The sequence below is a fragment of the Hypanus sabinus genome, chromosome 11, assembly GCF_030144855.1.
Source record: "Hypanus sabinus isolate sHypSab1 chromosome 11, sHypSab1.hap1, whole genome shotgun sequence".
In the NCBI taxonomy this organism is placed as follows: Eukaryota; Metazoa; Chordata; class Chondrichthyes; order Myliobatiformes; family Dasyatidae; genus Hypanus; species Hypanus sabinus.
In genome coordinates, this window is record NC_082716.1 from 38,634,873 (window position 1) to 38,661,523 (window position 26,651).

At 39.8% G+C, this 26,651-nt stretch overlaps 1 protein-coding gene across 4 annotated transcripts in view; it reads left to right on the forward strand.

Moving 5' to 3' along the window:
• The window catches only part of mutyh (mutY DNA glycosylase), a 54,083-nt gene that overhangs the window by 17,616 nt on the left and 9,816 nt on the right, over nucleotides 1–26,651 (forward strand). For all 4 annotated transcript variants that reach the window (XM_059984164.1, XM_059984166.1, XM_059984168.1 and 1 more), the window contains exons 2-10: nucleotides 4,334–4,448; nucleotides 5,820–5,938; nucleotides 6,063–6,102; nucleotides 6,975–7,048; nucleotides 7,962–8,003; nucleotides 18,090–18,161; nucleotides 18,603–18,716; nucleotides 19,886–19,983; nucleotides 26,123–26,267. In XM_059984164.1, coding sequence (XP_059840147.1) covers nucleotides 4,334–4,448; nucleotides 5,820–5,938; nucleotides 6,063–6,102; nucleotides 6,975–7,048; nucleotides 7,962–8,003; nucleotides 18,090–18,161; nucleotides 18,603–18,716; nucleotides 19,886–19,983; nucleotides 26,123–26,267 — 819 coding nt within the window. The remainder of the gene's footprint in view (nucleotides 1–4,333; nucleotides 4,449–5,819; nucleotides 5,939–6,062; nucleotides 6,103–6,974; nucleotides 7,049–7,961; nucleotides 8,004–18,089; nucleotides 18,162–18,602; nucleotides 18,717–19,885; nucleotides 19,984–26,122; nucleotides 26,268–26,651) is intronic.

The following is a 26,651-nucleotide window of genomic DNA, read 5'->3' on the forward strand; positions in this document are numbered from 1 at the left end:
GTAAAGGACTTAAAGGACAACCTTGCCTTGTACCATGGAATAACTGAAAAAAAGGAGATCTTTGATTATTGGTAAAAACCGAAGCCAAGGGTTTATAGTAATATTAATTTAATCCATGATATAAATTTTGAACTAAAATTAAAACGCAACGTATTAAATAAATATGGCCATTCAACACTATCAAATGCTTTTTCAGCATCTAAAGAAATGATGCATTCTGGTATTTTGGGTGAAGGAGTAAAAATAATATTAATTAATTTTCTGATGTTAAAAGATGAATAGCGATTTTTAATAAATCCATTCTGATCTTCAGAAATGATTCGAGGTAATATATTTTCTAATCTAGTAGCCAAAATTTTACTAAAAATCTTAAAATCCGTATTCAGCAAGGAAATAGGCCGATAGGATGCACAATCAATAGGGTCTTTATCTTTTTTAAGAATTAAAGAAATAGAAGCTTCATAAAAAGATTGTGGCAATTTGCCTATAATTAGTTTATAGATTTGGATCTTTTATAAAATGATGTTTTTTTTAAATGTACGGCTTACATGTATTTTTTATGCATGGTAAAAGTCCGTTTTTGGTTTATTCTGAGTTATTTTTTCATATTATTAATCTGTTAGTTTTGAAAGTAATTTATTAGGGTTTTCTTTTAAGTTCGTATACACTTTTTTTATATTTTTAACGTTTAAGTATTAAGTTTTTTTTAAATAAAATGTCGTTTCTTCTTCCCGAAAGACCTTAGTGCTTGGAACGTCACATCCGTTTTGATGTGTTTGAACAAGTTTCAAACCTTCTTTTAAAACACTAATTCAATATTATTCATTAATGGGTTTTATTATTTTAATTTTTTTTCTAAATCCTTTTGTTTTATATCTATAATAATAATTTTATATTTTAATTTTTGTTATACCAACCTTTTCTTATAATATGGGTGGTTTGTATCTTTTATTCAACTTTTTTTTTGTTTGAGTTGCTGTCTTGAGACATGGGGGTAATTTTAGTGTTAGATTGCTTGCTTGCCTCTTTTTGGCTTTTTTCCTGGGGTTTTGAGGGTGGAGGGAGGGGGATTTTTCTTCTTTCTTTTCTTTTTACTTGCTTTATGCTTAGTTTCACTTCATGGGCTCATATGAAACTACAAAAATGGTTGCAGTGCCGTGACTTCCGGTTCTTCCTTGAACTTACTTCCCTCTTCCAGATTCATGAGTTCATCTTTTTTTTAACCTTATGTGTTAATTGTAATAAATATTGTCAATATGGATAGGGTTATTAATTTTGTTTCTTGGAATACTAATGGTTTAAATCATCCGATCAAATGGAAAAAAATATTCAAAGTATTCCATAGAATGAATGCTAATGTTATCTTTGTACAAGAGACTCATGTAAGGAAGGTGGATAGTCAACGCTTTTTTAGGTTTTAGAAGGGCCAACAATATCACTCAAATTCTCAAGCCAAAGTAAGAGGCGTTTCCATTTTTATAGATTCTTCAACCTTTATACACCATGAAACAATTTCAGACCCGCAAGATAGATTTTTGCTTATTACTGGTCTACTTTTTAATCAAAAAGTTGTTTTAGTTAATGTTTATGCTCCAAACACTGATTGTCCTGAATTTTTTAAGTGTCTGTTTACATCCTTTCCCAATTTGAATCAGTACAGGCTGATAATGGGTAGGGATTTTAACTGCTGTTTAAAATCCCTTCGATGGATAGATCCAAGCCCACCCAAGCTCTTCCGAATAAATCGACCTCTCTTATTAATTCCTTTATGACTGATTCAGCAATTTTCGAAATTTGGCATCTTTTACACCCCAATGACAAAGAGTTTTCATACTTTTCTCATGTTTATCATAATTATTCAAGGATTGATTACTTTTTCATTGATCACCGTTTACTTACAGATGTTATCGATTGTAAATATGACTCTATTACCATTTCTGATCATGCACCTTTGAAGTTATCTATTAAGATAATGGATTCATCTATTAATGCTAAATCTTGGAGGTTCAACTCTTATTTTATTGCAGGACTTAGACTTTGTTAATTTTATCAAACAACAAATTGATTTGTTTTTTTCAACAAATTCTACAGCAGAGATCTCTAGTGGAATTTTATGGGACACTTTTAAAGCATTTATTTGTGGACAGATTATCTCATACTCTGCTGGAGTTAGGAAACGAACTAATTCTAAAATATTAACATTGGTTGATAAAAATCAAAGCAATTGATAAGATTTATTCAGTGACCCCCAGCAAAGAACTTTATAAAGAATGAGTGGAACTCCAAATGGAGCATAGTTTGTTATTATCCTCTTTGATTGAAAATCAGTTAATTAAATTTAGAACCCAGTTTTATGTATATGGAGATAAGTCTGGTAAATTATTGGCTAATCAATTGAAAACTGCTTCGGTTAAACGACAGATTACTAGGAATCGTAAACTAGATGGCACTCTGACGATCGACCATAAAGAGATAAATAAAGCCTTTCAAGATTTTTATAATTCCTTATATCAATCAGAATTTGCTGAGGATTCTTCTATAATAGATGAATTTTTAAGGAAATTGAATATTCCCAAATTAACAGTAGAGGATAGTGTATTCTTAGATACACCTATCACGGAAACTGAAATTAAAAAGGCTATTTTTTCAATGAATTGGTAAAGCTTCTGGTCCAGATGGTTATTCTGCAGAATTTTTAAAATCTTTTTCCTCTATACTTTCTCCTTGGCTTTGTAAAATTTTTAAAGATGTGTTAATTATAGGTTTTTTTTGTACCAGTTGTTACCACTATTAACAGGTTTATACGAGTATAAAACAGTTTTTACCAGTATAAACCAATTTTTACCAGTATAAACAGTATAAACCAGTTTTTATCAGTATTAACCAGTTTTTACCAGTATAAATGGTTTATAATATTAGCAAGAGTAAAGAGCTGGTTATTGATATCAGGAGGAGGAAACCAGAGGTCCATGAGCCAGTCCTCATCAAAGGTGGAGAAGATCAGCACCTTTAAATTCCTTGGTGTCATTATTTCAGAGGACCTGTCCTGGGCCCAGCACGTAAATGCACTTACAAAGAAAGCAAAGCAGTGCCTTCTCTTCCTTAGGAGTTTGTGAAAATTTCCATGGTATCTAAAACATCGCCTAACTTTTATAGATGTGTAGTGGAGAGTATATTGACTGGCTATCACAGCCTGGTATGGAAACTCCAATGTCCTTGAACGGAAAATCCTGCAAAAAGTAGTGGATACAGTGCAGTTCATCATGGGTAAAGCCCTTCCCACGATTGGGCTTATCTACAAGAAGTATTGCAGGAAAGCAGTATTCATCATCATGGACCCCCACCACCCAGGACATGCTCTCTTCTTGCTGCTGCCATCAGGAAGAAGGTACTGCCTCAGGGCTCACCACTAGATTCAGGAGCAGTTAGTAACCCTTAACCATCAGGTTCTTGAACCAAGGGGACAACTTTACTCAACTTCACTTGCCCCATCATTGAAATGTTCCCACAACCTGTGGACTCATTTTCAAGGACTCATCATCTCATGTTCTTGGTATTCATTGCTTGTTTATTTATTATTGTTACTTCTTTCTTCTTATATTTGAAGTTTGTAGTCTTTTGCACACAGGTTGAATGCCCAGTCATTGTGGTCTTTCATTGATTCTTAAATGGTTATTATTCTATTATGGATTTATTGAGCATGTCCACAAGAAAATTAATCTCAGGGTGGTATATGGTAACATATATGCACTTTGATAATAAATTTACTTTGAATTTTGTACCTTGAACTAGTTGAGAAATTGGAGTACAAGAAAGAAGAGCTTGAAGTTGAATAGTTGATACCTTCAGGATGTTATAATATACTTAAATAATAAATCACCTTTGTTTGGTCACTATTGTAGTGGAAGCCAGAAGATCATAAGACCTGGGAGCAGAATCAGGCCATTTGGCCCATCGAGTCTGCTCTGCCATTTCATCATGAGTGATTTATTATCCTCTCAACCCCATTCTCCTGTCTGTAATATAATCAGTGTAAGGAGAGACATTTGAACTACTTTCATGTTGTAAATGAGGGTGGTCCCCATAATGAGTCTTTGACATAAAAGGCCAATCCTTCATTCCCGTAGAATTGATTTTGTACTTTATTTTGGGATTAAAGGGTATGTTTTGGTACTTACGAAAAATATGCCTGCAAGTACATTGAAATGTTTTTGATTTTCTCTTCTATCCAAATAATGTTTACTTCTGGAAATAAGGAGCAAATATTTTCTCCTCATGCTGTTTCCTTCTTACCTGAACTACTTTACTCAATTCTTAATTATATGTTTTTTAGAATATAATGAACAAAATGAAAACCTCAGTGGAAGGCAGGAAAGCATCACTAAAGAGAAAAGAAAATATAATGTCTTCTCAAAAGAAGAAACCATGCTTCAATCGGATCAAGGAAGGTAGGCAAGAAGATTAGAGAATGTTTGCTAAAAAATAATTTAATTGTCTTTGTAATCTTAATTCACTTATGGCTTTGATTGAACTCATTTTTGTAGACTTTGATTTTAAGAGTTTATTGAAGGACATTGTAATTATTATTGTCATATTACAGGGAGTTCTGTGATTTGTACTGTTCTTGCTAGCTATGTCCATTATGACCAGTATGGTAGCGTCGAGGTTAATTTATTGCTTTACAGCACCAGCTTTCACCAATCGGGGTTTAATTCCCACTGTTACCTCTAAGGAGTTTGTACATTCTGCACATGACCATATGAGTTTCCTTTGGGTGCTCCGGTTTCTTCTACATTCCAAAGACATATGGTTAGGGTTAGTAAATTGTGGGCATGCTATGTTGATGCCAGAAACATGGCTATAATTGTGGGCTGCCCAGCACAATCCTCACTGATTTAGTTTGACACCAAAGACCATGTCATTTTATATTTCAATATTTTGATGTGCTTCTGACAAATAAGGTAGCCTTTATCTTTAATCTTTTCACGTGCATAAAGACAACTAGGTTAGATTCATTGGCAGGTCTTGTGAATCAACTTTGTTTTTAACATAGCTGTTTCCAGCTGTATTGAAGTGATATTTGTAACTATGGTATTTTCAGAATGAACCAATGAGAAGATGTTTTTTTTTAACCTATATCCATTTGTTGTTGTAAGGATCTTTGGTGATATTATTACAGGAGGTAATAATAATAATAAAACAGGCACCTCTCAGAGGTGCCTGTTATAGGTGGTCTGTGGTTCAGCTCCATACAGTAATGTAGGAAGGATGACTGCTCTGTAAACCAAAAGTTTTGTTTGGATCATTAGGTCATCTCCTACTTTTGGCCATAAACTTATCAATCAGCCCTGATGAGTTTTTAACTGATGAGTTATTAACTTCAAACTTTCTGCGTAATCACTCAAAGAGTTGAACTGCATGTGCATGTAACGAGAACTGTGTAACTCATCTCCTACCTTAGGCCAGGAACTTATCCGTCCCCCCTTGTAGCTTGTTAAAGAAATCCAACCTTAAGCTGCTTGATAAACTGGTCAAGACTTGCTTGTTTGAGAGTCATTAGCTTTACATTGGATATTAATGTACTCTGTCGACTTGTTACATATTTCTCCTCACTGGGGGAGGTGGTGGGAAGGCAGTTGTGGAATTGCCTTGCAGATATGGATCGAATTATAAGCAGTTTCCCTATGTTTGAACGTGTGTCTCACTCCGAATATCTCCTGACTATAAAATTGTTTATTCATGACATGTAATGTTGGTATTTGTAGGTTTCAACACTGTCGACTCGCTAATTTGCTTTGTTGTTGCTCTTATTTTTGCAGAGTTTCCAAAGGAAAATGATTTTCATTCTTTTAAGGATCCTGGTGAGATTTACTCCATCAGGGAAAAACTACTGTCTTGGTATGACAAAAGCAAAAGGGAGTTGCCATGGAGGACAGTGGTAAGATCAAAAAATCCAAATTCTCTCTCCTTACCCTCTCCACTATACTTAAATTGTTTGAAGATAGTAAAGATTTGTGATTCCATAAGTGTTTAATTTGATTAATGTATTATTTTCCTCCTAGGCTATGACAGAATCCAATTTGAACAAAAGGGCCTATGCAGGTATTGAGAAGTCTGTTAATGTTTTTAGACCTTCCCTTTGCACATGTTCTTTGTTTTTAAATCACCTTTCCTTGATCAGGAAGACAGGATGGTGACCTTTGGAGATTCATTCTCTAACAGGATCAAGAGAGAGTGGTTTATCTGTCTTCTGATCATACTCAAGTGAATGTTGATCAAATCTTTTCATGAAACTAATTCCACACTCCTATCTTGATGCAAGGTAATATTATTATGTCTAAACATAATCAGATGCTGAGGCTACTAATTTTTTATGGTTCCCCTCCTTGTTATCTTTATAATTTTGCCTTGTTCTTTGCCTATAAAGGTAAGAGAGGTTTGGTTAGCTATTATTCCTTGTCCATTGAATTTAACAATTAATTCTTATTTTAACCAGCAGCAAGTCCCCTTTCTGGTTTCCACTCCTGCAAATCTTCCACCATAAATACTGAAATGTTTACCTTGTAGTTCGTTATGCATTTTCTCCCTTTGCTTATGTTACCCTTCCTCAGCCTCTTTTCGAAGACACTGCCAGAGCTATTTTGATTGCCAAAAAAAAGTTGTAATTTCTTAATTACTGGAGCTTTTGATTTTTCTCTTCCATGGAAAAGGAAAGGCATACTGTCAGCACCTCTTTTAATAACAGTAACTGAGATCATCTGAAATCATAGGCGCCAGTGGGTTTTCCTCTTGTCATCACCAGGTTCCAATTAATTGACTGCTGTTCTTAGTTCATCTTATGGTTGTTTGATGGAAGTACCAGGATATTAGAAGGCAAATTAGATAAAGCGTGTTATTTTCGTTATCTGACAGACCCTTTTTCCTTTAAATAAAGATGTATTTTATATTACTCTTTATCTTGTGCTTCTTCACAGTTTGGGTATCAGAGATAATGTTGCAGCAAACACAAGTTGCCACTGTGATTAACTACTATAACAAATGGATGCAGGTAAAAAAAAAGCTCTTTTACTTGGCTTCATTCTGAAAATAGTGTAGTTGCTGCAGATGGTACATTCAAATATGATTGTAGGTCAAATATGATGGCAGAATATTGGTAGGTCAAATATGATGGCAGAAGATGGCAGAATATAGTATTAATGGTAAGACTCTTGGCAGTGTGGAGGATCAGAGGGATCTTGGGGTCCGAGTCCATAGGACACTCAAAGCTGCTATGCAGGTTGACTCTGTGGTTAAGAAGGCATTATGAAGGTGCATTGTGGCCTTCATCAATCGTGGGATTGAGTTTAAGAGCTGAGAGGTAATGTTGCAGCTATATAGGACCCTGGTCAGACCCCACTTGAAGTACTGTCCTCAATTCTGGTTGCCTCACTATAGGAAGGATTTGGAAGCCATAGAAAGGGTGCAGAGGAGATTTACAAGGATGTTGCCTGGATTGGGGAGCATGCCTTATGAGAATAGGTTAAGTGAACTAAGCCTTTTCTCCTTGGAGTGAAGGAGGATGAGAGGTGACTTGATAGAGGTGTGTAAGATAATGAGAGTCATTGATCGTGTGTATAGTTAGAGGCTTTTTACCCAGGGCTGAATTGGCTAGCAAGAGAGGGCATAGTTTTAAGGTGCTTGGAAGTAGGTACAGAGGAGATGTCAGGGGTAAGTTTTTTATGCAGAGTGGTGAGTATGTGGAATGGGCTGCTGGCGTTGGTGGTGGAGGCGGATACAATAGGGTCTTTTAGGAGACTCCTGGATAGGTACATGGAGCTTAGAAAAATAGAGGGCTATGGGTAAAGCATTGGTAGTTCTAAGGTAGGGCCATGTTTGGCACAGCTTTGTGGGCCAAAGGGCCTTTATTGTGCTGTATGTTTTCTATGTTTCTATTTATATCCTGCCACTGTTTTCAATTCCAGAGGTGGTCAAACCTGCAGGACCTTGCTAAAGCCACTCTTGAGGTAAAAGACATGTGAGTCAACACTTTGTACTAATTTCCACGAAACCTCTGAAAATCTTCAAATCTTCAATGTTTTTTTTTCATTATACTGTTTTATTGACCATATGCTGCAATTTGACTTGTTTAAAATGCTTCTTTAATTTGGTGATCTTCGCTAATGTAGGCGGATGTTGTTTGTGTACCACTTAAATGCAATGAAGCCTGGACTTTTCCTGTAATGAAATGCCACAACTGTTTCGGAGTCTTCCCTCACTCCAGAAATTGAATGGAACATTTATATGTGCAATTTCCTTGCTAGATAAGCCTCACATTATATCACCTCATAAAGAGGCCAGAAAAATTAGTCTTATCACTGGGATGCATAGAATTTGATAATGTTACTCTGAGTTAGACTAACTAAGATCATCCTTATTATTTACTATCTAGCCTTCTGGATTTCTCATTATCTTCACCCCCAAGATCTGGAACACTAATCCCAACATTTCAGTAACGTAAACTCCAAGATTGTGCCTCCATTCTACCACACCCACTGCACACCCAAATTCACATATAGCAATGATTTGCAGCCAGCTGAAATATTGCCCCTCTCTCATACAGACTCAGCCTTGGGTGTTACTGAGGTTTCCTGTGACAGTGTCTGACTGCTGAGCATGGGGTGTGCCTTTTATAGGAGTATTCTTGGTGAGTGTTCGAAAAGGAACGTAGAATTTCAGTACCATACTGCATTTTATAGATTCTTTGTACAATACGTAACTGGAAGTGCTTGACACAACGAATTGCGTTGCATTATTACACCAGTTACATAAGCTTCCTTGTTTACTTTTGCTTAACATGAAAGGCCAGTTCCTGAGGCTCCTGTTTCCTATAAAATTAAAGCTTCTTTAGAAAGTAATTTGGCATAGCTTGCCCAAGCTGGACAATGGATCCATTTGTTGTCTGGAATTAGGTAGAAGATTTTTTGTTTGCAACCAAGTCACCTCAGATCATTAATACCTGTCACATCTGATGCCTTCATGAAGAATGTTTATTCATTTATGGTCATTCATAGTCTTTTTCCTTCTGTGAGTAATGAACAGTGAGCTACAGGTGGCTATTAGCTTACTTTGGTTTAATATGCACCACAGTCAGCTAATAGCCACCTGTAGTGACTGGTTGACTTGGTATGCTTCATTAAAAGGTAATTTAATTAAGGCTAATGCATGGGTCTGCTTGGTAGCCATTTGTCAACAGATTGTGTATCTGGACAATCGACCCTATTAATTAACTGGTTCTTTCTGTACAGCCTTACATCCATCAAGCCAGGAAACCTTTTAGCATTTAAAATAATTGGAGATTTATTATGTAACTTGGTGTTTAGTTGTGAAATGAGTATGGAAAGGATAAGGTGGGTGGGGGGGGAAATGTGCTGTATGTCTGAAAATAGGCTGAATGCAGAGCAAAACACTTAGGCCCTTGTTTCTGAACCTTTTGGCACCATGGCTAGAAATTTGTCCCTGATCTTCCTGCAGAATTTTTGTTAATTCTGTAAATATTTTTCTGGTATAAAACATGCCCTAAGTATTGCCACAAAATTCATCTCTGGGATGTTTCAACCCCTCCTGTCTAAGTTTTTCTCTTACTCTCTCATAACTGCTTCCCTAAATTAATGCCATTCAAAGGGACAGTAGCCAAACTGAATTTTTAATCCTCACTGAAATGTTAAAAGCAGGTTCACACTTGTGCCTATACTGTTTGTTCCATGGAAGTCAGGGTTACAAACTTAAGGTTTATTCAAGGCAATTGCCAATGAGTTTTGCTATCACTCGAGTACGCTGCTCACTCCTGTGCATTAGCGATGCCACCCAAAGTCCAAGGGGAGAAGACTGTGTCCCAAAGCAATTTGCTTTTCAGGTTTCCACGAAGAATGAGCATTCGGTGCTTGTGTAGTATTACTTCTTACAGAGGGCCCCAGCGTCATCTGTCAGAAGTGCAATGCCCAAAGACCATAAGATATAGGAGCAGAGTTAGGCTATTTGACCCATTGAATCTGCTCTGCCATTTCACCATGGTTGATCCATTTTTCCTCTCAGCCCCAATCTGCTGCCTTCTCCCCCCCCCCCCCCATATCCCTTCATGTCCTGACCAATCAAGAATCTACCAGCTTCTGCCTTAAATATACATAAAGACTTGGCCTCCGCAGCTGCCCGTGGCAATGAATTCCACAGATTCTCCACTCTCGCTGGAGAAATTCCTCCTCGTTTCTATTCTAAAAGGATGTCCCTCTATTCTGAGGTTGTGTCTTTTGGTCTTAGACTCTATTACCAGTGGAAGTATCCTCTCCACATCCACTCTTTCAAGGCTTTTCACCATTCGATAGACTTCAATGAGGTCACCCCTCATTCTTCTGAATTCTAGTGAATACAAGCCCAGAGCCTTCAACTGCTCTTCATATGACAAGCAATCCAGTCCTGGAATAATTTTTGGGAACCTCCTTTGAACACTGTCCAGTTTCAGCACATCTTTTCTAAGATGAGGGGCAATACTCTTAGTGAGGTATTACCAGTGCTTTAAAGTCTCAACATTCCATCCTTGCTTTTATATTCTAGTCCTCTTGAAATGAATGCTAATGTTGCATTTTCCTTTCTCACCACAGACTCAAACTGCAAATTAATTTTAGGGAATCCTGCACAAGGAATCCTGTCTCTTTGTGCCACTGTTCTTTGTACTTTCTCTCCATTTAGAAAATAGTTAAGCCTTTCATTTCTTCTACCAAAGTGGACCACACATATTCTAACACTATTCCATGTGCTACTTCTTTGCCCATATCTCTAATCCAGGGGTCGGCAACCCGCCGCTCTTTCATCTCTGTGCTCTGGCTCCCTGTGGCTTTGGAAAATAAATGATGAGTATTTAATTAAAATATATTTTATGTTATTTTGTTAATTTTTGAATTGTAATTCTAAATTTGAAGATTATGGTGATCTTGTACAATCTAAATAAAACGTGTTTTTTGTCGCTATTAATATACGTCACCACTGCCAGTGCCTGACACCCGCCAGTGCGCGATTTCTTTAATTTTTCGATCCAAGGTAGGCCAACTATGGAGAATTCTAAAAAAAGAAAAGTGACTGAAGAAAACAGAACGTTTAATGATACGTGGGCAGATTCATTTGCTTTCACTGCTGACGACACTGGTTTACCGGTATGCTTAATATGCAATGGGAAACTAGCAAACAACAAAAAATCAAATGTCGCAAGACATTTCCAGAGTAAGCACGCAGACTTTGCTCAAAAATAACCGGATGGAGATGAGAGAAAAAAAGCCATTTCGGAACTGATGCGGAAGGTTGATCTGAGCAAAAATCATTTCAAGAAGTGGATGAAGTCTGGAAAATCAACTACATATGCTAGTTTTGTTGCCACTCAGGAAATAGTCAGGCACGGGAAGCAGTTTACAGGTGGTGAATATATAAAAGAATCTTTCATTAAGATTTCAGAACATCTATTCACGGACTTTAAATGCAAGAGTGAAATTGTGCAGAAAATCAGGGATATGCCCCTCTCTGCAAAGACTGTCAAAGACAGAACCATAAAAATTGCAGAAGACATCACAAGACAGAAAATTAAAGACATCAATTCAGCTGTGGCTTACTCGATTGCCTGTGACGAGTCTAAAGACAAAGGTGATATTGAACAAATAGTGCTGTTCTGCCGGTATGTAAACTCTGCCGGGCCACAGGTAGAAATGATTGAGTTGATACCTCTAAAAGGCCAAACACGGGGGGAGGACATCTGTGAGGCTGTCTTGAGTTGTTTAAGAGCCAAAGGAATAAAGACTACCCACCTGGTGTCAGTAGCTACTGATGGGGCACCAAGTATGACAGGAGCGCACAAGGGATTTGTGGCTTTACTGCAGAAGTCACTGGACAGAAAGCTGCTGACTTTTCACTGCATCTTGCACCAAGAGGCACTGTGCGCTCAAACATTTCCTCCGGAATGCACAGAAGTAATGGATGTTGTCATTCAGATTGTCAATAAAATAATGGCAAAAAGTTTAAATCACCATCAATTCCGTTTGTTACTGGACGAGCTGGAAAGCGCATATTCTGATCTCCTGCTGCACAACAAAGTCCGGTGGCTGTCCAGAGGGGAGGTGCTGAAACGCTTTGTTGCGTGTCTGAAAGAAGTGAAAACTTTCCTGGGCAGCAAGGGGCTCACCTTTCCTGAGCTGGAACAACCAGAGTGGTGGAAAAGCTACACTTCATGGTAGACATTGAGTATTTTACTTAAAAGGCAAAAAAAAAAGTTGTATGCAGTGTTATTTCATTTTAAATGTCAAACGGGTTTTGTGGCTCCCAGTGTTTTCTGTGGGAAACGGGTCAAAATGGCTCTTTAAGTGGTAAAGGTTGCTGACCCCTGCTCTAATCTGTATAAGCCCTTCTGTAGCCTTATTTCCTCAAAAGCACCTATCTTTGTATCGTCTGGAAACTTTGCAACGAAGCCATCAATTTCAGCAAACAAATCATTGACATGTAACGTAAAAAGAATTGGTCCCAACACAGACCCTGTGAAACACTAGTCACCAGAAGCCAACCAGTAAAAGCTCCCTTTATTCCCACTCTTTGCTTCCTGCCAATCAGCTACTGCCTTATCCATGCTAGAATCTTTCCTGTAATACCATGGCCTTGTAATTTGTTAAGCAGCCTCATGTGTGGCACCTTGTCAAAGACCTTTGGAAAATCTTAAGTACACAACATCTAACAGTTCTCCTTTGTCTTTCATACTTGTTATTTCTTCAAAGAATTCCAAGAGATTTGTGAGGCAAGATTATCCTTTGAGGAAATCATGCTGACTACAGCCTATTTTTTCATGTGCCTCCAAGCACCCTGAGACCCCATGCTTAACAGTTTACTCCAACATCTTCCCAACCACTGAGGTCAGACTAACAGGGCAAAAATCAAGGTTTGTGAAGTACTCATCAGGGACATATTGTTTACAGACAATGTGGCACTGGCAACGCACTCTGAAGAGCAACTGCAACGCCTCATGGACAGCTTCTCAGGAGCCTGCCAGGACTTCAGCTTGACCATCAGCCTGAAGAAGACCAATGTGTTGGGCCAAGGTGTTGAGCACCCTTTGACATTACCATCAACAACTATGAGCTGGAGGTAGTTCACGAGTTTACATACCTAGGCTCCACCATCAAAGACAGTCTCTCCCTAGACCCCGAGATCAACAGACAGATCGGACGAGCAGCCTCAACATTCACCAAGCTGATGAAGAGATTCTGGGAGAACAGAAAGCTGACAACGGACACCAAGGTTGCAGTCTACAGGGCCTGCGTTCTCAGCACGCTGTTTTATGGCAGCAAGACGTGGAGCCTCTCCTACAGACAAGCCTTCCATCTTTGCAGCCTGAGACGCATCCTGGACATCAAGTGGATTGACCAAGTCACCAACAATGAGGTCCTGGCCGACGCCCAGATACCCAGCCTCTTCACCCTGCTCCAACAACGCCATCTCCATTGGCTAGGCCACGTACACCACATGTCAGATGGGAGGATCCTGAAAGACCTGCTGTACAGAGAACTGGCCTTGGGCAAGAGAGCACAAGGGCGGCCCCATCTTTGTTTCAAAGATGTCTGCAAGAGAGACATGAAGTCACTGAACATGAATGTTGAGAGGTGGGAGGACATTGCAAGTGATTGCTCTCGTTGGAGGCTGGAACTATGCAGAGATCTAAAAAGAGGAGAAGAGAAGCTGTGGCTTGCTGCTGAAGAAAAGCGCATTCGCTGAAAAAACAGCACCAAGACAACACTGGAGGACAGCGCCTTCAAGTGCAGTCGCTGTAGCTGAGACTGTCACTCCTGTGTGGGCCTCTACAGCTACAACAGATGCTGCTCTACCAACACAGACTAAAGCAAGACTTTCCAGGCGCAGATCCATGGTCGCACAAAGCTAACGGATGCCACCTACCTTGGGATCAATGGAGGAATTCATCGTATTTAAAGTGACCTGTTCTTTTGATTGACTGTAAATGAACAAAATCAGTGCAGACATCTTGTGTGGATAATGAACTGCCTTCATACAATACTTTTCATGATTGTGTCCTCCAAATCTTCATTTTCATTGTAACGTTCAAGATGATTGTCAAATTCTTCGTAGTTCCTAACATGAAGTAGTGAAATCATTTCATTTTCACTCCGTTGTTTCTGAATGCTTGAAACCGCAGTGAGCAAAACAGCACTGAATTGTTTTATTGCTTATTTCTTGCCAACTATCAGTGAGAAAAATCATTGCTTTTTGAACCCTAAACACATACAACTGACATTATTTAAAAACTGTTTGCTCTGACCATGACATAGTGTCTAACAGCCACACAACTAATGCCAATTAGAAACTGTTCAGCAACAGTCTTTTGTCCCAAATAAAATGAAAGGAATCCCAGCTATTTTCTCGATTAGTTTTTGTTCTGTACAAGTTGTTCCAAATAAGCAGCTGCCCCAATTAACTGATAGTTCAATTAACTTCAATCCACTGTGTTGGATATATAAAGCGGATGCAGTGGATGTTGTATATTTGGATTTTTAGAAGGCCTTTGTCAAGGTGGCACATTGGAGGCTGCTTACCAAGTTAAAAGCCCAAGATATTACAGGAAAGTTATTAGCATTGTTAGAGCATTGGCTGATTGGTAGGAGGCAGTGAGTGGGAATAAGGGGATCCTTTTCTGGTTGGCTGCCAGTGTTCCATAGTGTTCAGTGTTGGGACCGCTTCTCTTTATGCTGTATATCAATGATTTAGATAATGGAATAGATGGCTTTGTTGCCAAGTTTGCAGATGATACAAAGATAGTTGAGATGGTAGTGTTGAGGAAACAGGAAGGCTACAGAAGGACTGAGACAGATTAGGAGAATGGGCAAGGAAGTGGCAAATAAAATACAATGTTGGTAAATGCATGGTCATGTACTTTGGTAGAAGATATAAATGTGCAGACTATGTTCTAAATGGGGAGAAAATCCAAAAATCTGAAATGCAAGGGGACTTGGGAGATTTTGTGCAGAACACCCTGAAGGTTAACTTGAATTTGAGTTAATGGTGAGGAAGGGCAATGCAATGTTGGTATTCATTTCAAGAGGTCTAGAATATAAGCATAGGGATATGATGCAAAGGCTTTATAATAAACCAGGATAAATAAGTATAAACCAGTTTTTACCAGTATGAACCAGTTTCTTTTGTCAGTTTGTACCAGTATAAACCCACCCCCTTGGGTCTTCTCCTATCATTTCTCATTTCCCACTCCCCCTCTACGTTTAAATCTCTTAGAATCTTTCCTTTCAGTTAGTCCTGACGATGGGTGTCAGCCCGAAACGTCGACAGTGCTTCTTTTTATAGATGCTGCCTGGCCTGCTGTGTTCCACCAGCATTTTCATTTTGTGTGTGTTGTTTGAAACAGTTTTAACCAGTATAAAACAGTGCAAAGCAGAATAAACCAGTTTATACCAGTATACACTGGCTTTTACCAGTATAAACCAGTTTGTACCAGTTTTTACCAGTGCAAACCAGTATAAACCAGTTTTTAACAGTATAAACCTGGTCCTGACGAAGGGTCTCAGCCCGAAACATCCACAGCACTTCTCCCTATCGATGCTGCCTGGCCTGCTGTGTTCTACCAGCATTTTGTGTGTGTTGTTATACTGGTTTATGCTGGTAAAAACTGGTTTATGCTGGTTTATACCAGTAAAAACTAAACTAATACTGGTTAAAAGTTAAAACCTGTCAGAACCAGTTTATACTGGTTAAAAGTGGTTTAAACCAGCTTTTACCTGTATAAATCCATCCCCTCCGGTCTTCTCATCATTTCTCATTTCCCCCTCCCCCTCCTAATTTCAAATCTCTTGGAATCTTTCTTTTCAGTTAGTCCTGACAAAGGGTCTCGGCCCGAAACGTCGACAGTGCTTCTCCCGAGAGATGCTGCCTGGCCTGCTGTGTTCCACCAGCATCTTGTGTGTGTTGTTTAAACCAGTTTTTAGCAGTATAAAACAGAACAAACCAGGTTAAAACAGTTTTTACCAGTATAAACCAGTCTGTACCAGTTTTTAACAGTATAAACCAGTTTGTAGAGTTTTTACCAGTATGAACCAGTTTTTTTTACCAGTTTGTACCGGTATAAACCAGTTTTTAACTGTATAAACCAGTTTGTAGTTTTTACCAGTATGAACCAGTTTTTTTACCAGTTTGTACCAGTATAAACCATTTTTTGCAAATTTTTAACAGTATAAAACAGTATAAACCAGTTTTTACCAGTACAAACCAGTATAAACCAGTTTGTAGAGTTTTTACCAGTATAAACCCACCCCCTCAGGACTTCTCCTATCATTTCTCATTTTGTGTGTGTTGTTTAAAACAGTTTTTACCCGTATAAAACAGTACAAAACAGGATAAACCAGTTTATACCTGTTTTTACCAGTATACACCGGCTTTTACCAGTTTTTACCAGTGCAAACCAGTATAAACCTGGTCCTGACGAAGGGTCTCGGCCCAAAACTATCAATGCTGCCTGGCCTGCTGTGTTCTACCAGCATTTTGTGAGTGTTGTTTATGCTGGTTTATACCAGTAAAAACTGGTTAAAACTGTTTAAAACTTTAAAACCAGTTAAAACTGGTTTATACTGGTTAAAACCTCAGAACCAGTTTATACTGGTTTAAAGCGGTTTAAACCAGCTTTTACCTGTATAAATCCATCCCCTCGGGTCTTCTATCATTTCTTATTTCCCCCTCCCCCTCCTACTTTCAAATCTCTTAGAATCTTTCCTTTCAGTTAGTCCTGATGAAGGGTCTCGGCCCGAAATGTCGACAGTGCTTCTCCCTAAAGATGCTGCCTGGCCTGCTGTGTTCCACCAGCATTTTGTGTGTGTTGTTTAAAACAGTTTTTACCAGTATAAAACAGTACAAAGCAGGATAAACCACTTTATACCAGTACAAACCAGTTTTTACCAGTATAAACCCACCCCCTCGGGTCTTCTATCATTTCTCATTTCCCCCTCCCCCTCCTACTTTCAAATCTCTTAGAATCTTTCCTTTCAGTTAGTCCTGATGAAGGGTCCACCAGCATTTTGTGTGTGTTGTTTAAACCAGTTTTTAGCAGTATAAAACAGAACAAACCAGGTTAAGACAGTTTGTACCAGTGCAAACCAGTATAAACCTGGTCCTGACGAAGGGTCTCGGCCCGAAATGTCAACAGCGCTTCTCCCTATCGATGCTGCCTGGCCTGCTGTGTTCTATCAGCGTTTTGTGTGTGTTGTTATACTGGTTTATGCTGGTAAAAACTGGTTTATACTGGTAAAAACTGGTTAAAAGTGTTTAAAACTTTAAAACCAGTTTATACTGGTTAAAATCTGTCAGAACCAGTTTATACTGGTTGAAAGTGGTTTAAACTGGTTAAAACTGGTCAGATCCGGTTTATACTGGTTAAAAGCAGTTAAAACCGGTCAAAACTGGTTTATATCAGTTAAAACCTGGCAGAATCGGTTTATACTGGTTAAAACCTGTCAGAACCGGTTTATATTGGTTAAAAGCGGTTTCTTCTCTTATCATTTCTCATTTCCCCCTCCCCCTCCTAATTTCAAATCTCTTGGAATCTTTCCTTTCAGCTAGTCCTGACGAAGGGTCTCGGCCTGAAAGGTCGACAGTGCTTCTCCCTGTAGATGCTGCCTGGCCTGCTGTGTTCCACCAGCATCTTGTGTGTGTTGTTTAAACCAGTTTTTAGCAGTATAAAACAGAACAAACCAGGTTAAAACAGTTTTTACCAGTATAAACCAGTTTATACCAGTTTTTACCAGTATAAACCGGTCTGTACCAGTTTTTAACGGTATAAAACAGTTTGTAGAGTTTTTACCGGTATAAACCAGTTTTTACTTTTTTACCGCTACAAACCAGTATATGAACCAGGTTTTTTTTACCAGTTGTTACCACTATTAACAGGTTTATACCAGTATAAAACAGTTTTTACCAGTATAAACCAATTTTTACCAGTATAAACAGCATAGAGCAGTTTTTATCAGTGTTATCAGTGCATTATAGTAAATTGTCCCCTTAATGTTGTCTTGTAGGAAGTTAATGAAATGTGGTCTGGTCTTGGATATTACTCCCGCGGAAGAAGACTGCATGAAGGAGCACAAAAGGTAACCTTGTATTATTGCTGTGCTATAGCACTGTTGATAACTGTTCATCTCTGCTTTATTTTTAGTAAAGAATGGTGATTGACCACAAATGCATGTTATAAATGTATTAAAAAATAAGGCATTTTGCAGTTGTATGTACAGCAGAGTTCGGATGTAGGAAGTTTGTCAATAATTCTCTGTGCAGTGTGCTTCAGATCAATAGTCATCTGGTTGTAAAAACAAGGCATGTCATTGCCAGGAAGTGGTGAAAATTAGAACTGCTCTTCTCCATTTAGAGCAGCACTGACTGGACCACTTTAGTACAGGCAATTGTAGGAATATCTAAATGTTATCTAACCTATTTTTTGCTGCAATCCTTGGTACTTGTTTGCTAGAGGAAAAAAGCGTTTGTGGATTTTTCTCAGAGCAATGGAGCCTTTAAGTGCCATCCCTTCCTCATAGGTTTTGTCAGAGTTCAAAGGTGACATGCCAAAGAGTGCAGAAGAGCTGCAAAAGCTGCTGCCTGGTGTTGGGAGATACACAGCTGCTGCTATTGCCTCAATCGCATTTGGGCAGGTAAGGAAGCTAAATGTGTTGCTAGACTCCAATGTTTATTACAGTGTATTCTTAAAATGTGCATCTCCTTGTTAATTGTTTAGTTTATTGTATTTTAATTTAAAGGTTAAATTAAATTTAGTATCAAAGTTCATATCTGTACACAACCCTGAGGTTCATTTTCCTGTGGGGATACTTGGCATATTCCGAATTCTGAGATGGAGCAATATTTTGCCATGAACTCATTAGAAGTAACCAATCCCATTTTCAATAACTAGCCCTCCCAAAGTACCAAACATCCTATTTATGGAAAAACAGAACATACATTTGGGGGACTGGAAAGATGTATAACATACGTTTGGGGGACTGGAAAGATGTACTTGCTTGCTGCTGTGAGGCGACTGACATTTTTTGCTGAGTGAGTATGGGGTATGTCTGTGAGCCATCCACTGAGCCATGGCAGTCAGGGGCTGGTTCGAGCCGAGTAGAGCTGAGTGCGTTGAGTAGATTTGCTTGCTCACTCATTGTGTCAGTGGCTGCCAGCTGCTCTTTCCAAGCCTGGTTGCTCTCCTGTCACAATTGTTTCATGATTTCCCCCCACCCCCCATAGCCAGTGTTTGTTCATTTCCAATTTACAGAGAGTTCGGTTTTTGAATGGTTCTCAGGATTGGAACCCTGCTGTAATCTGGGCACAGTGTGTTGATTAAGTAGAGCATTGTAGAACGTTGTGTTGATTCACACAGTATGAGAAGACAATAACCATTAAACTGTTTAGTTGTTTTATTTCCCCTAAGGGCCTCAAAATTAGAGTTGAGGATGAAACTAGAAACGGTAGAGGAAAGAAAAGAAATGAGAGTAACATTTTAGTTGGAATAATTGTTGTTTCATAGGTGCTTATTTGCTATGCTTCAAATTATTTTTTTTTCAAAGGTAAGGCCTGGAGAATAATTGTCCAGAATTTTTTTTTAAGTTCTTCTCAACTGGGAGAAAGTTCAAGGTTATCTAAATATAAGAACAATGTGCACAAGAAAACCTTGAAAATGCTTGAGAAGAAACTTTATATTTTGAAGTCACATTTTAAAGAATAGAAAACCCAGTGATAATGATTCCAAATGGTTATGTATTATGTATTCTTTTAATAGATTGAAATATAATTGTTTTAACCATGACTAGCTCTTTGCTCCTTATAGGTAACTGGTGTGGTTGATGGGAATGTCACACGAGTTCTGTGCCGTATGAGAGCAGTTGGAGCAGACTGCACCAGCCCGTCAGTGATTGAATCCCTTTGGTAAGAAGTGCACTTTTCTTTCAGCTATTCATGTAGCATACTAAGGGGGTTAAAGGGCCAAAGTCTTAAAATCTATTTACATACATTTAGTTATGCACAGATTATGCGTAAAAGTTATTTTACTTGTGCTAAATTGCAGTCGAGATCATTTTGGGGTAAAATCATGCCCATCAGAAAACTGACTGGGACAGTTAGCATGATGAATAAGTTGTTTCAGTGTGGATCATATTTACTCCATTGCTGGCATTAAAAGGATCTTTTGAGAGGCAAGCTACAATGTTTGTTGATCTGTTACTGAAAATCTAGAAGTAGATCACACAGTGAAATAAAGGAATAATGATGTCTTGGACTCGGCCTTGAATTTTCAACAGACAGGTATTGAAATCTATATCACTGGTGCCTCCATCAGTGTTCATTATCTGTTTATAGAACTCACTGCTGAACTTTGTGCTGTAGCTTTTTTGTTCAACCTGTTCTTGAATCCTTCAGTCCTGTAGCATGGATCTTGACGTGGCATGGTAGGTTATTTCTTCAGCAGTTTGAACAGGGCACAACCACGCAAGCACGCGGAGGTCGGCCAGTGAGAAGAGCAGGAAGAGTTTAAAAGGAAGACAGATTTACAGAGCGGGCGACAGAGTAGTAAGAGACAGAATAGGAAGGCTTTGGTGAAAAGGGGTCGAGACCAGGTAGGTTATCTGTTTAAAATAAAGACAGAAAGTATGTGTGTGAGGCTGGTTTTCTGTGCTTGGTGTCAGATGTGGGAGGTGCTGGAGATGCCTGGTCTCCCGGATGACCACATCTGCACCAGGTGCATCGAGCTGTAGCTCCTTGGAGACCGCGTTAGGGAACTGGAGATGCAGCTCGATGACCTTCGTCTGGTCAGGAAGAGTGAGGAGGTGATTGAGAGAAGCTATAGGCAGTTAGTCACCCTGGGATCAGAGGAGTGGGTAACAGTCAGGAGAGGGAAAGGCAAGAAGCAGGTACTAGAGAGTACCCCAGTAGCTGTCCTCCTTAACAATAAGTATTCCTGCTTGAGTACTGTTGGGGGGTGGGGAATGGCTTACCTGGCTTAACAGTGGTCGCACCTCTGTCACAGAGTCTGACCCTGTGGCTCAGAAGGGGAGGGAAAGGAAGAGGATGGCAGCAGTGATAAGGGGCTCTATGTTTAGGAGCTCATATAGGCGATTCTGTGGACACAGGACCAGTGGATGGTAGTTTGCCTCCCAGGTGTTCCAGATCGCGTCCAAGATATACTGCAGTGGGAGGGAGAACAGTGACAGGTCATGATACATATTGGTACCAACAACATAAGTAGGAAAAGGGAGGAGATCCTGACAACAGACTACAGGGAGTTAGGAAAAAAGTTGAGAAGCAGGACCTCAAAGGTAGTAATCTTGGGATTACTGCCATTGCTATGCGACAGTGAGTATAGGAATAGAATAAGGTGGAGGATAAATGTGTGGCTGAGGGATTAGAGCAGGGGGCAGGGATTCAGATTTCTGGATCTTAGGGACCTCTTCTGGAGTAGGCGTGACCTGTACAAAAAGGACGGGTTGCACTTGAATCCCAGGGGGACCAATATCCTGGTGGGGAGGTTTGTTAAGGCTATTGGGGAGAGTTTAAACTAGAATTGCTGGGGGGCGGGAATCAAACTGAAGAGATTGGGGAAGAGGTGGTTGGCTCACAAATAGAGAAAACTCGTAGACAGTGCGAGAGGGAGGATAGCCAGGTGATAGAGAAGGGACGCCCTCAGACTGATGGTTTGAGGTGTGTCTATTTTAATGCGAGGAATATTATGAATAAATTATGAGCTTAGAGCGTGGATCATCACTTGGAGCTACGATGTTGTGGCCATTACAGAGACTTGGAAGTTCAGGGGCAGGAATGGCTACTTCAAGTGCCAGGCTTTAGATGTTTCAGAAAGGATAGGGAGGCAGGCAAAAGAGGTGGGGGCGTGGCACTGTTGATAGTGTCATGGCTGTAGAAAAGGAGGAAGTCATGGAGGGGTTGGCTATGGAGTCTCTGGGTGGAACTTAGGAATAGAAAGGGGTCAATAACTGTACTGAGTGTTTTTTATAGACCACCCAATAGTAACAGGGATGTCGAGAAGCAGATAGGGAGACGGATTCTGCGGAAGTGTAATAATACAGGGTTGTTGTGGTAGGAGATTTTAATTTCCCAAATGTTGATTGGCATCTTCTAGAGTGAGAGGTTTAGATGGGGTGGGGTTTGTTAGGCGTGTTCAGGAAGGTTTCTTGACACAATATGTAGATAACCCTGTAAGAGGAGAGGCTGTACTTGATCTGGTATTGGGAAATGAACCTGGTCAGGTGTCACTTCTCTCAGTGGGAGAGCATTCTGGAGATAGTGATCACAATTCTATCTCCATTGGAGAGGGATAGGAACAAACAAGTTAGGGAAATGTTTAATTGGAGTAAGGGGAAATATGAGGTTATCAGACAGGAACTTGGAAGTATAAATTGGAAACAGATGTTCTCAGGGAAACATATGGAAGAAATGTAGCAAATGTTCAGGGGATATTTGCACGGGATTCTGAGTAGGTGCGTTCCAATAAGACATGGAAAGGATGGTAGGGTACATGATCTGTGGTGCACAAAGGATGTTGTAAATCTAGTCCAGGAGAAAAGAGCTTACAAAAGGTTCAAAAAACTAGGTAATGATAGGAATCTAGAAGATTATAAGGCTAGCAGGAAGGAGCTTAAGAATGAAATTAGGAGAGCCAGAAGGTGCCATGAGAAGGCCTTGGCAGACAGGATTAAGGAAAACCCCAAGGCATACTACAAATATGTGAAAAGCAAGAGGATAAGACATGAGGGAATAGGACCAATCAAGTGTGACAGTTGAAAAGTGTGTACGGAACCAGAGGAAATAGCAGAGGTACTTAATGAATACTTTGCTTCAGTATTCACTATGGAAAAGGATCTTGGCGATTGTAGGGATGATTTGCAGTGGACTGAAAAGCTTGAGCATGTAGATATTAGGGAAGAGGATGTGCTGGAGCTTTTGGAAAGCATCAAGTTGGATAAATCCCCAGGCTACTGTGGGAAGCGAGGGAGCAGATTGCTGACCCTCTGACAATAATCTTTGCATCATCAATGAGGACGGGTGAGGTTCCAGAGGATTGGAGGGTTGCCGATGTTGTTTCCTTATTCAAGGAAGGGAGTAGGGATAGCCCAGGAAATTATAGGCCAGTGAGTCTTACTTCAGTGGTTGGTAAGTTGTTGGAGAAGATCTTGAGAGGCAGGATTTATGAACGTTTGGAGAAGTATAATATGATTAGGAATAATCAGCATGGATTTGTCAAAGGCAGGTCGTGCCTTACGAGTCTGATTGAATTTCTTGAGGATGTGACTAAACACATTGATGAAGGTAGAGCAGTAGATGTAGTGTATATGGATTGTAGCAAGGCATTTGATAAGGTATCCCATGCAAGACATTGAGAAAGGTATCCAAGGGGACATTGCTTTGTAGATCCAGAACTGGTTTGCCCACAGAAGGCAAAGAGTGGTTGTAAACAGGTCATGTTCTGCATGGAGGCCAGTGACCAGCGGTGTGCCTCAGGGATCTGTTCTGGGATCCCCTACTCTTTGTGATTTTATAAATGACCCGGATGAGGATGTGGAGGGATGGGTTAGTGAATTTGTTGATGACACAAAGGTTGGGGCATTGTGGTTAGTGTGGAGGGCTGTCAGAGGTTACAATGGGACATTGATAGGATGCAAAACTGGGCTGAGAAGTGGCAGATGGAGTTCAACCCAGGTAAGTGTGAGGTAGTTCATTTTGATAGGTCAAATATGATGGTAGCATATAGCATTAATGGTAAGACTCTTGGCAGTGTGGAGGATCAGAGGGGTTTTGGGGTCTGAGTCCATAGAACACTCAAAGCTGCTACACAGGTTGACTCTGTGGTTAAGAAGGCATACGGTGCATTAGCCTTCATCAATCGTGGGATTGAGTTAGCAAGCCGAGAGGTAATGTTGCAACTATATAGGACCGTGGTCAGACCCCACGGAGTATAGTGCTCAGTTCTGGTTGCCTTACTACAGGAAGGACGTGGAAACCATAGAAAGGGTGCAGAGGAGATTTACAAGGATGTTGTCTGGATTGGGGAGCATGCCTTATGAGAATAGGTTGAGTGAACTTGGCCTTTTCTCCTTGAAGTGACGGAGTATGAGAGGTGACCTGATAGAGGTGTACAAGATAATGAGAGGCATTGTGCATGTGGATAGTCAGAGGCTTTTCCCCAGTGTTGAAATGGTTAGCACGAGAGAGTCGTGAGTGCATGGAATGGGCTACCGGCGGCGGCGGTGGAGGCGGAAATGATAGGGTCTTTTAAGAGGCTCCTGTATGGCTACAATAGAAAAATAGAGGGCTATGGGTAAAGCCTAGGTAGTCCTAAGGTAGGGATATGTTCAGCACATAGAGGCTGAAGGGCCTCTATTGTGCTGTAGGTTTTCTGTGTTTCTATGTAATGCTTCTCAGCACCAGTGACCCGGGTTTAATTCTCGCTGCTGTCTGTAGGGAGTTTATACATTTGTCCTGTGATCGTGTGAGTTTACTGTGGCTGCTCCGGTTCCAGAGATGTTTGGTTTACTTGGTTAATTGGTCACCTGGGTGTATTTGGGTGGCACGTGCTTGTGTGGCTGAGGGGCCTGTTACTGTGCTGCATCTCTAAATCAAAAATTGATGGCGGCAGGTATTAAGATGGGTGTGGAGCCTGGATAACGGAGATTCTGGAGAGGGCACATGTCCATCCATGTCATTTGTTCCATCTGGTACTCTGGTGTGCCATCTGTACATCTGTGAGACCCGAGAAGCATTTAAATTTTTTTTTAAATTACTTTGCTCTAAAACTTTTGCCCTAAAACTTCCTCTAAGACTTAAAAGCAACCAGTGTTCCCGTTTTTGGGTGAAGGCCGAGTTTCCATATTATCTATGATTGTCATGAAATTTGGGTAGACTCTGGTAATGCAGCAGTGAAATATTTATAACAGTGGTAAATCTTAGTAATTCTCAATTCTCCATGCATAAACCAGTCAGTAGTTGCTCAGCCTGGGTTCTGCAAAGGGTATTCAGAATGCATCCCTGTTCCAGTTTTAATCCAAGCTTGCATTCTGGAGGTAGGTGGGTGTCACTGCCTTAATATCAAGAAAGCATCTGGTTGATTGCATCATGGGTAAAATATTAATTGGGATTAGAAGAAAAAAAACCAAAGCTGCTGGAGCCTAACTCATCACAATGGCTGTTGTTGCTAGAGGTCAGTGGCAGAATTTCTTTAGGGTCAACTGTTTGCAGTTATTTTCTCAACTGACTTCCCTTGAAAAGTGTCAGAATAAACTAAATTGGTTCATGAGTTTAACGGAACCAATTACGCATTTTGTACGTTTCAAATCAACTTAAGCTTGTCCTCTAGAAGGGTATTTGTTCCACTGGGCCCAAGCTGCCTCCTGTACAAATTATCTACAGGTATCCCCCGCTTTATGAATATTCACTTTACACCACTTCACTTTTACAAAAGACCTACATTAGTAGCCTGTTTTCACATTACAAAGAGGATTTTCGCTTTTATGAAAATTTTTCCCATATAAGTTAATGGTTCTTCGCTTTATGCCATTTCAGCTTAAGAAAGGTTTCATAGGAATGCTTTACCTTTGTAAGGGGGGGGGGCACCTGTATTAGTCTCAGTGTTCCTCCTTTTATTTCTGCAGTTTATTCTATCTCATACATGCCCATCAACTCCCTTTTGATTCTCCTTGCCACAAAGCTCCATTAAGGAGAAATTTTCAGGAGCCAGTTTATCTCCCTGTGCATCTTTGGAACCCCAGTGCCAGGGGAATCCTGCACAGAGAGTGGGCTCTGCACAGACGGTGCCTGAAGTTGGGAGTCCACAGAGCACTGAAGCAGCAGCGGCAACTGTAGTGCTGTCATATCACTTAGTTTGGAAGCTGGTTGAAAAACACCTCTGCCAGTAATTCAAACTAAGATTGTACAAGTTTTAGGTGTATGGAAAAATATTTAACTGTATTTGAAAAATTAACCACTACGTAAAAGATTGTATCACAGTAGAGAAGGCACAAGATATAAATATATATCTGAAATGCGTATTGTTGCATTATAGGATATTGGCTAATACCTTGGTGGATTTGGTTAGACCAGGAGACTTTAACCAGGCTATGATGGAGCTGGGAGCGACTGTCTGCACTCCCAAAGCTCCCCTTTGTGCAGAATGCCCTGTTCAGACCTACTGTAGAGCTTACCAATGGGTAAGTTTTGAGTACACGATAAAAATGGTTGGTTTGACAGTGGTAGATAAGCTGCATGTGAAGAACTATTATATGTAATCAGCTGGTTGTCAACTATAGGCACTTGTAAGCATGTGTTAATATCAACTCAATACAGCTGAAGAATCTCTGCGTAATTTAAATGTTGATGCTGCCACCTTATCCTTCAACCAGTTTCTCATCCAGCATTACATAGCCCCATCTCACAGTGTTTCTTCATCTAAACTGCAGCTGACTTTTATCTCTATCAGGCCATGATATTTCCTTCTGGATCAGCCTGTGCTTTCTAATATTCCCACATTCTGAAATAATTCCTCCCAATGCCACATGCAACCTTCAAAACCTGCCAAATCTCACAGCAGACCT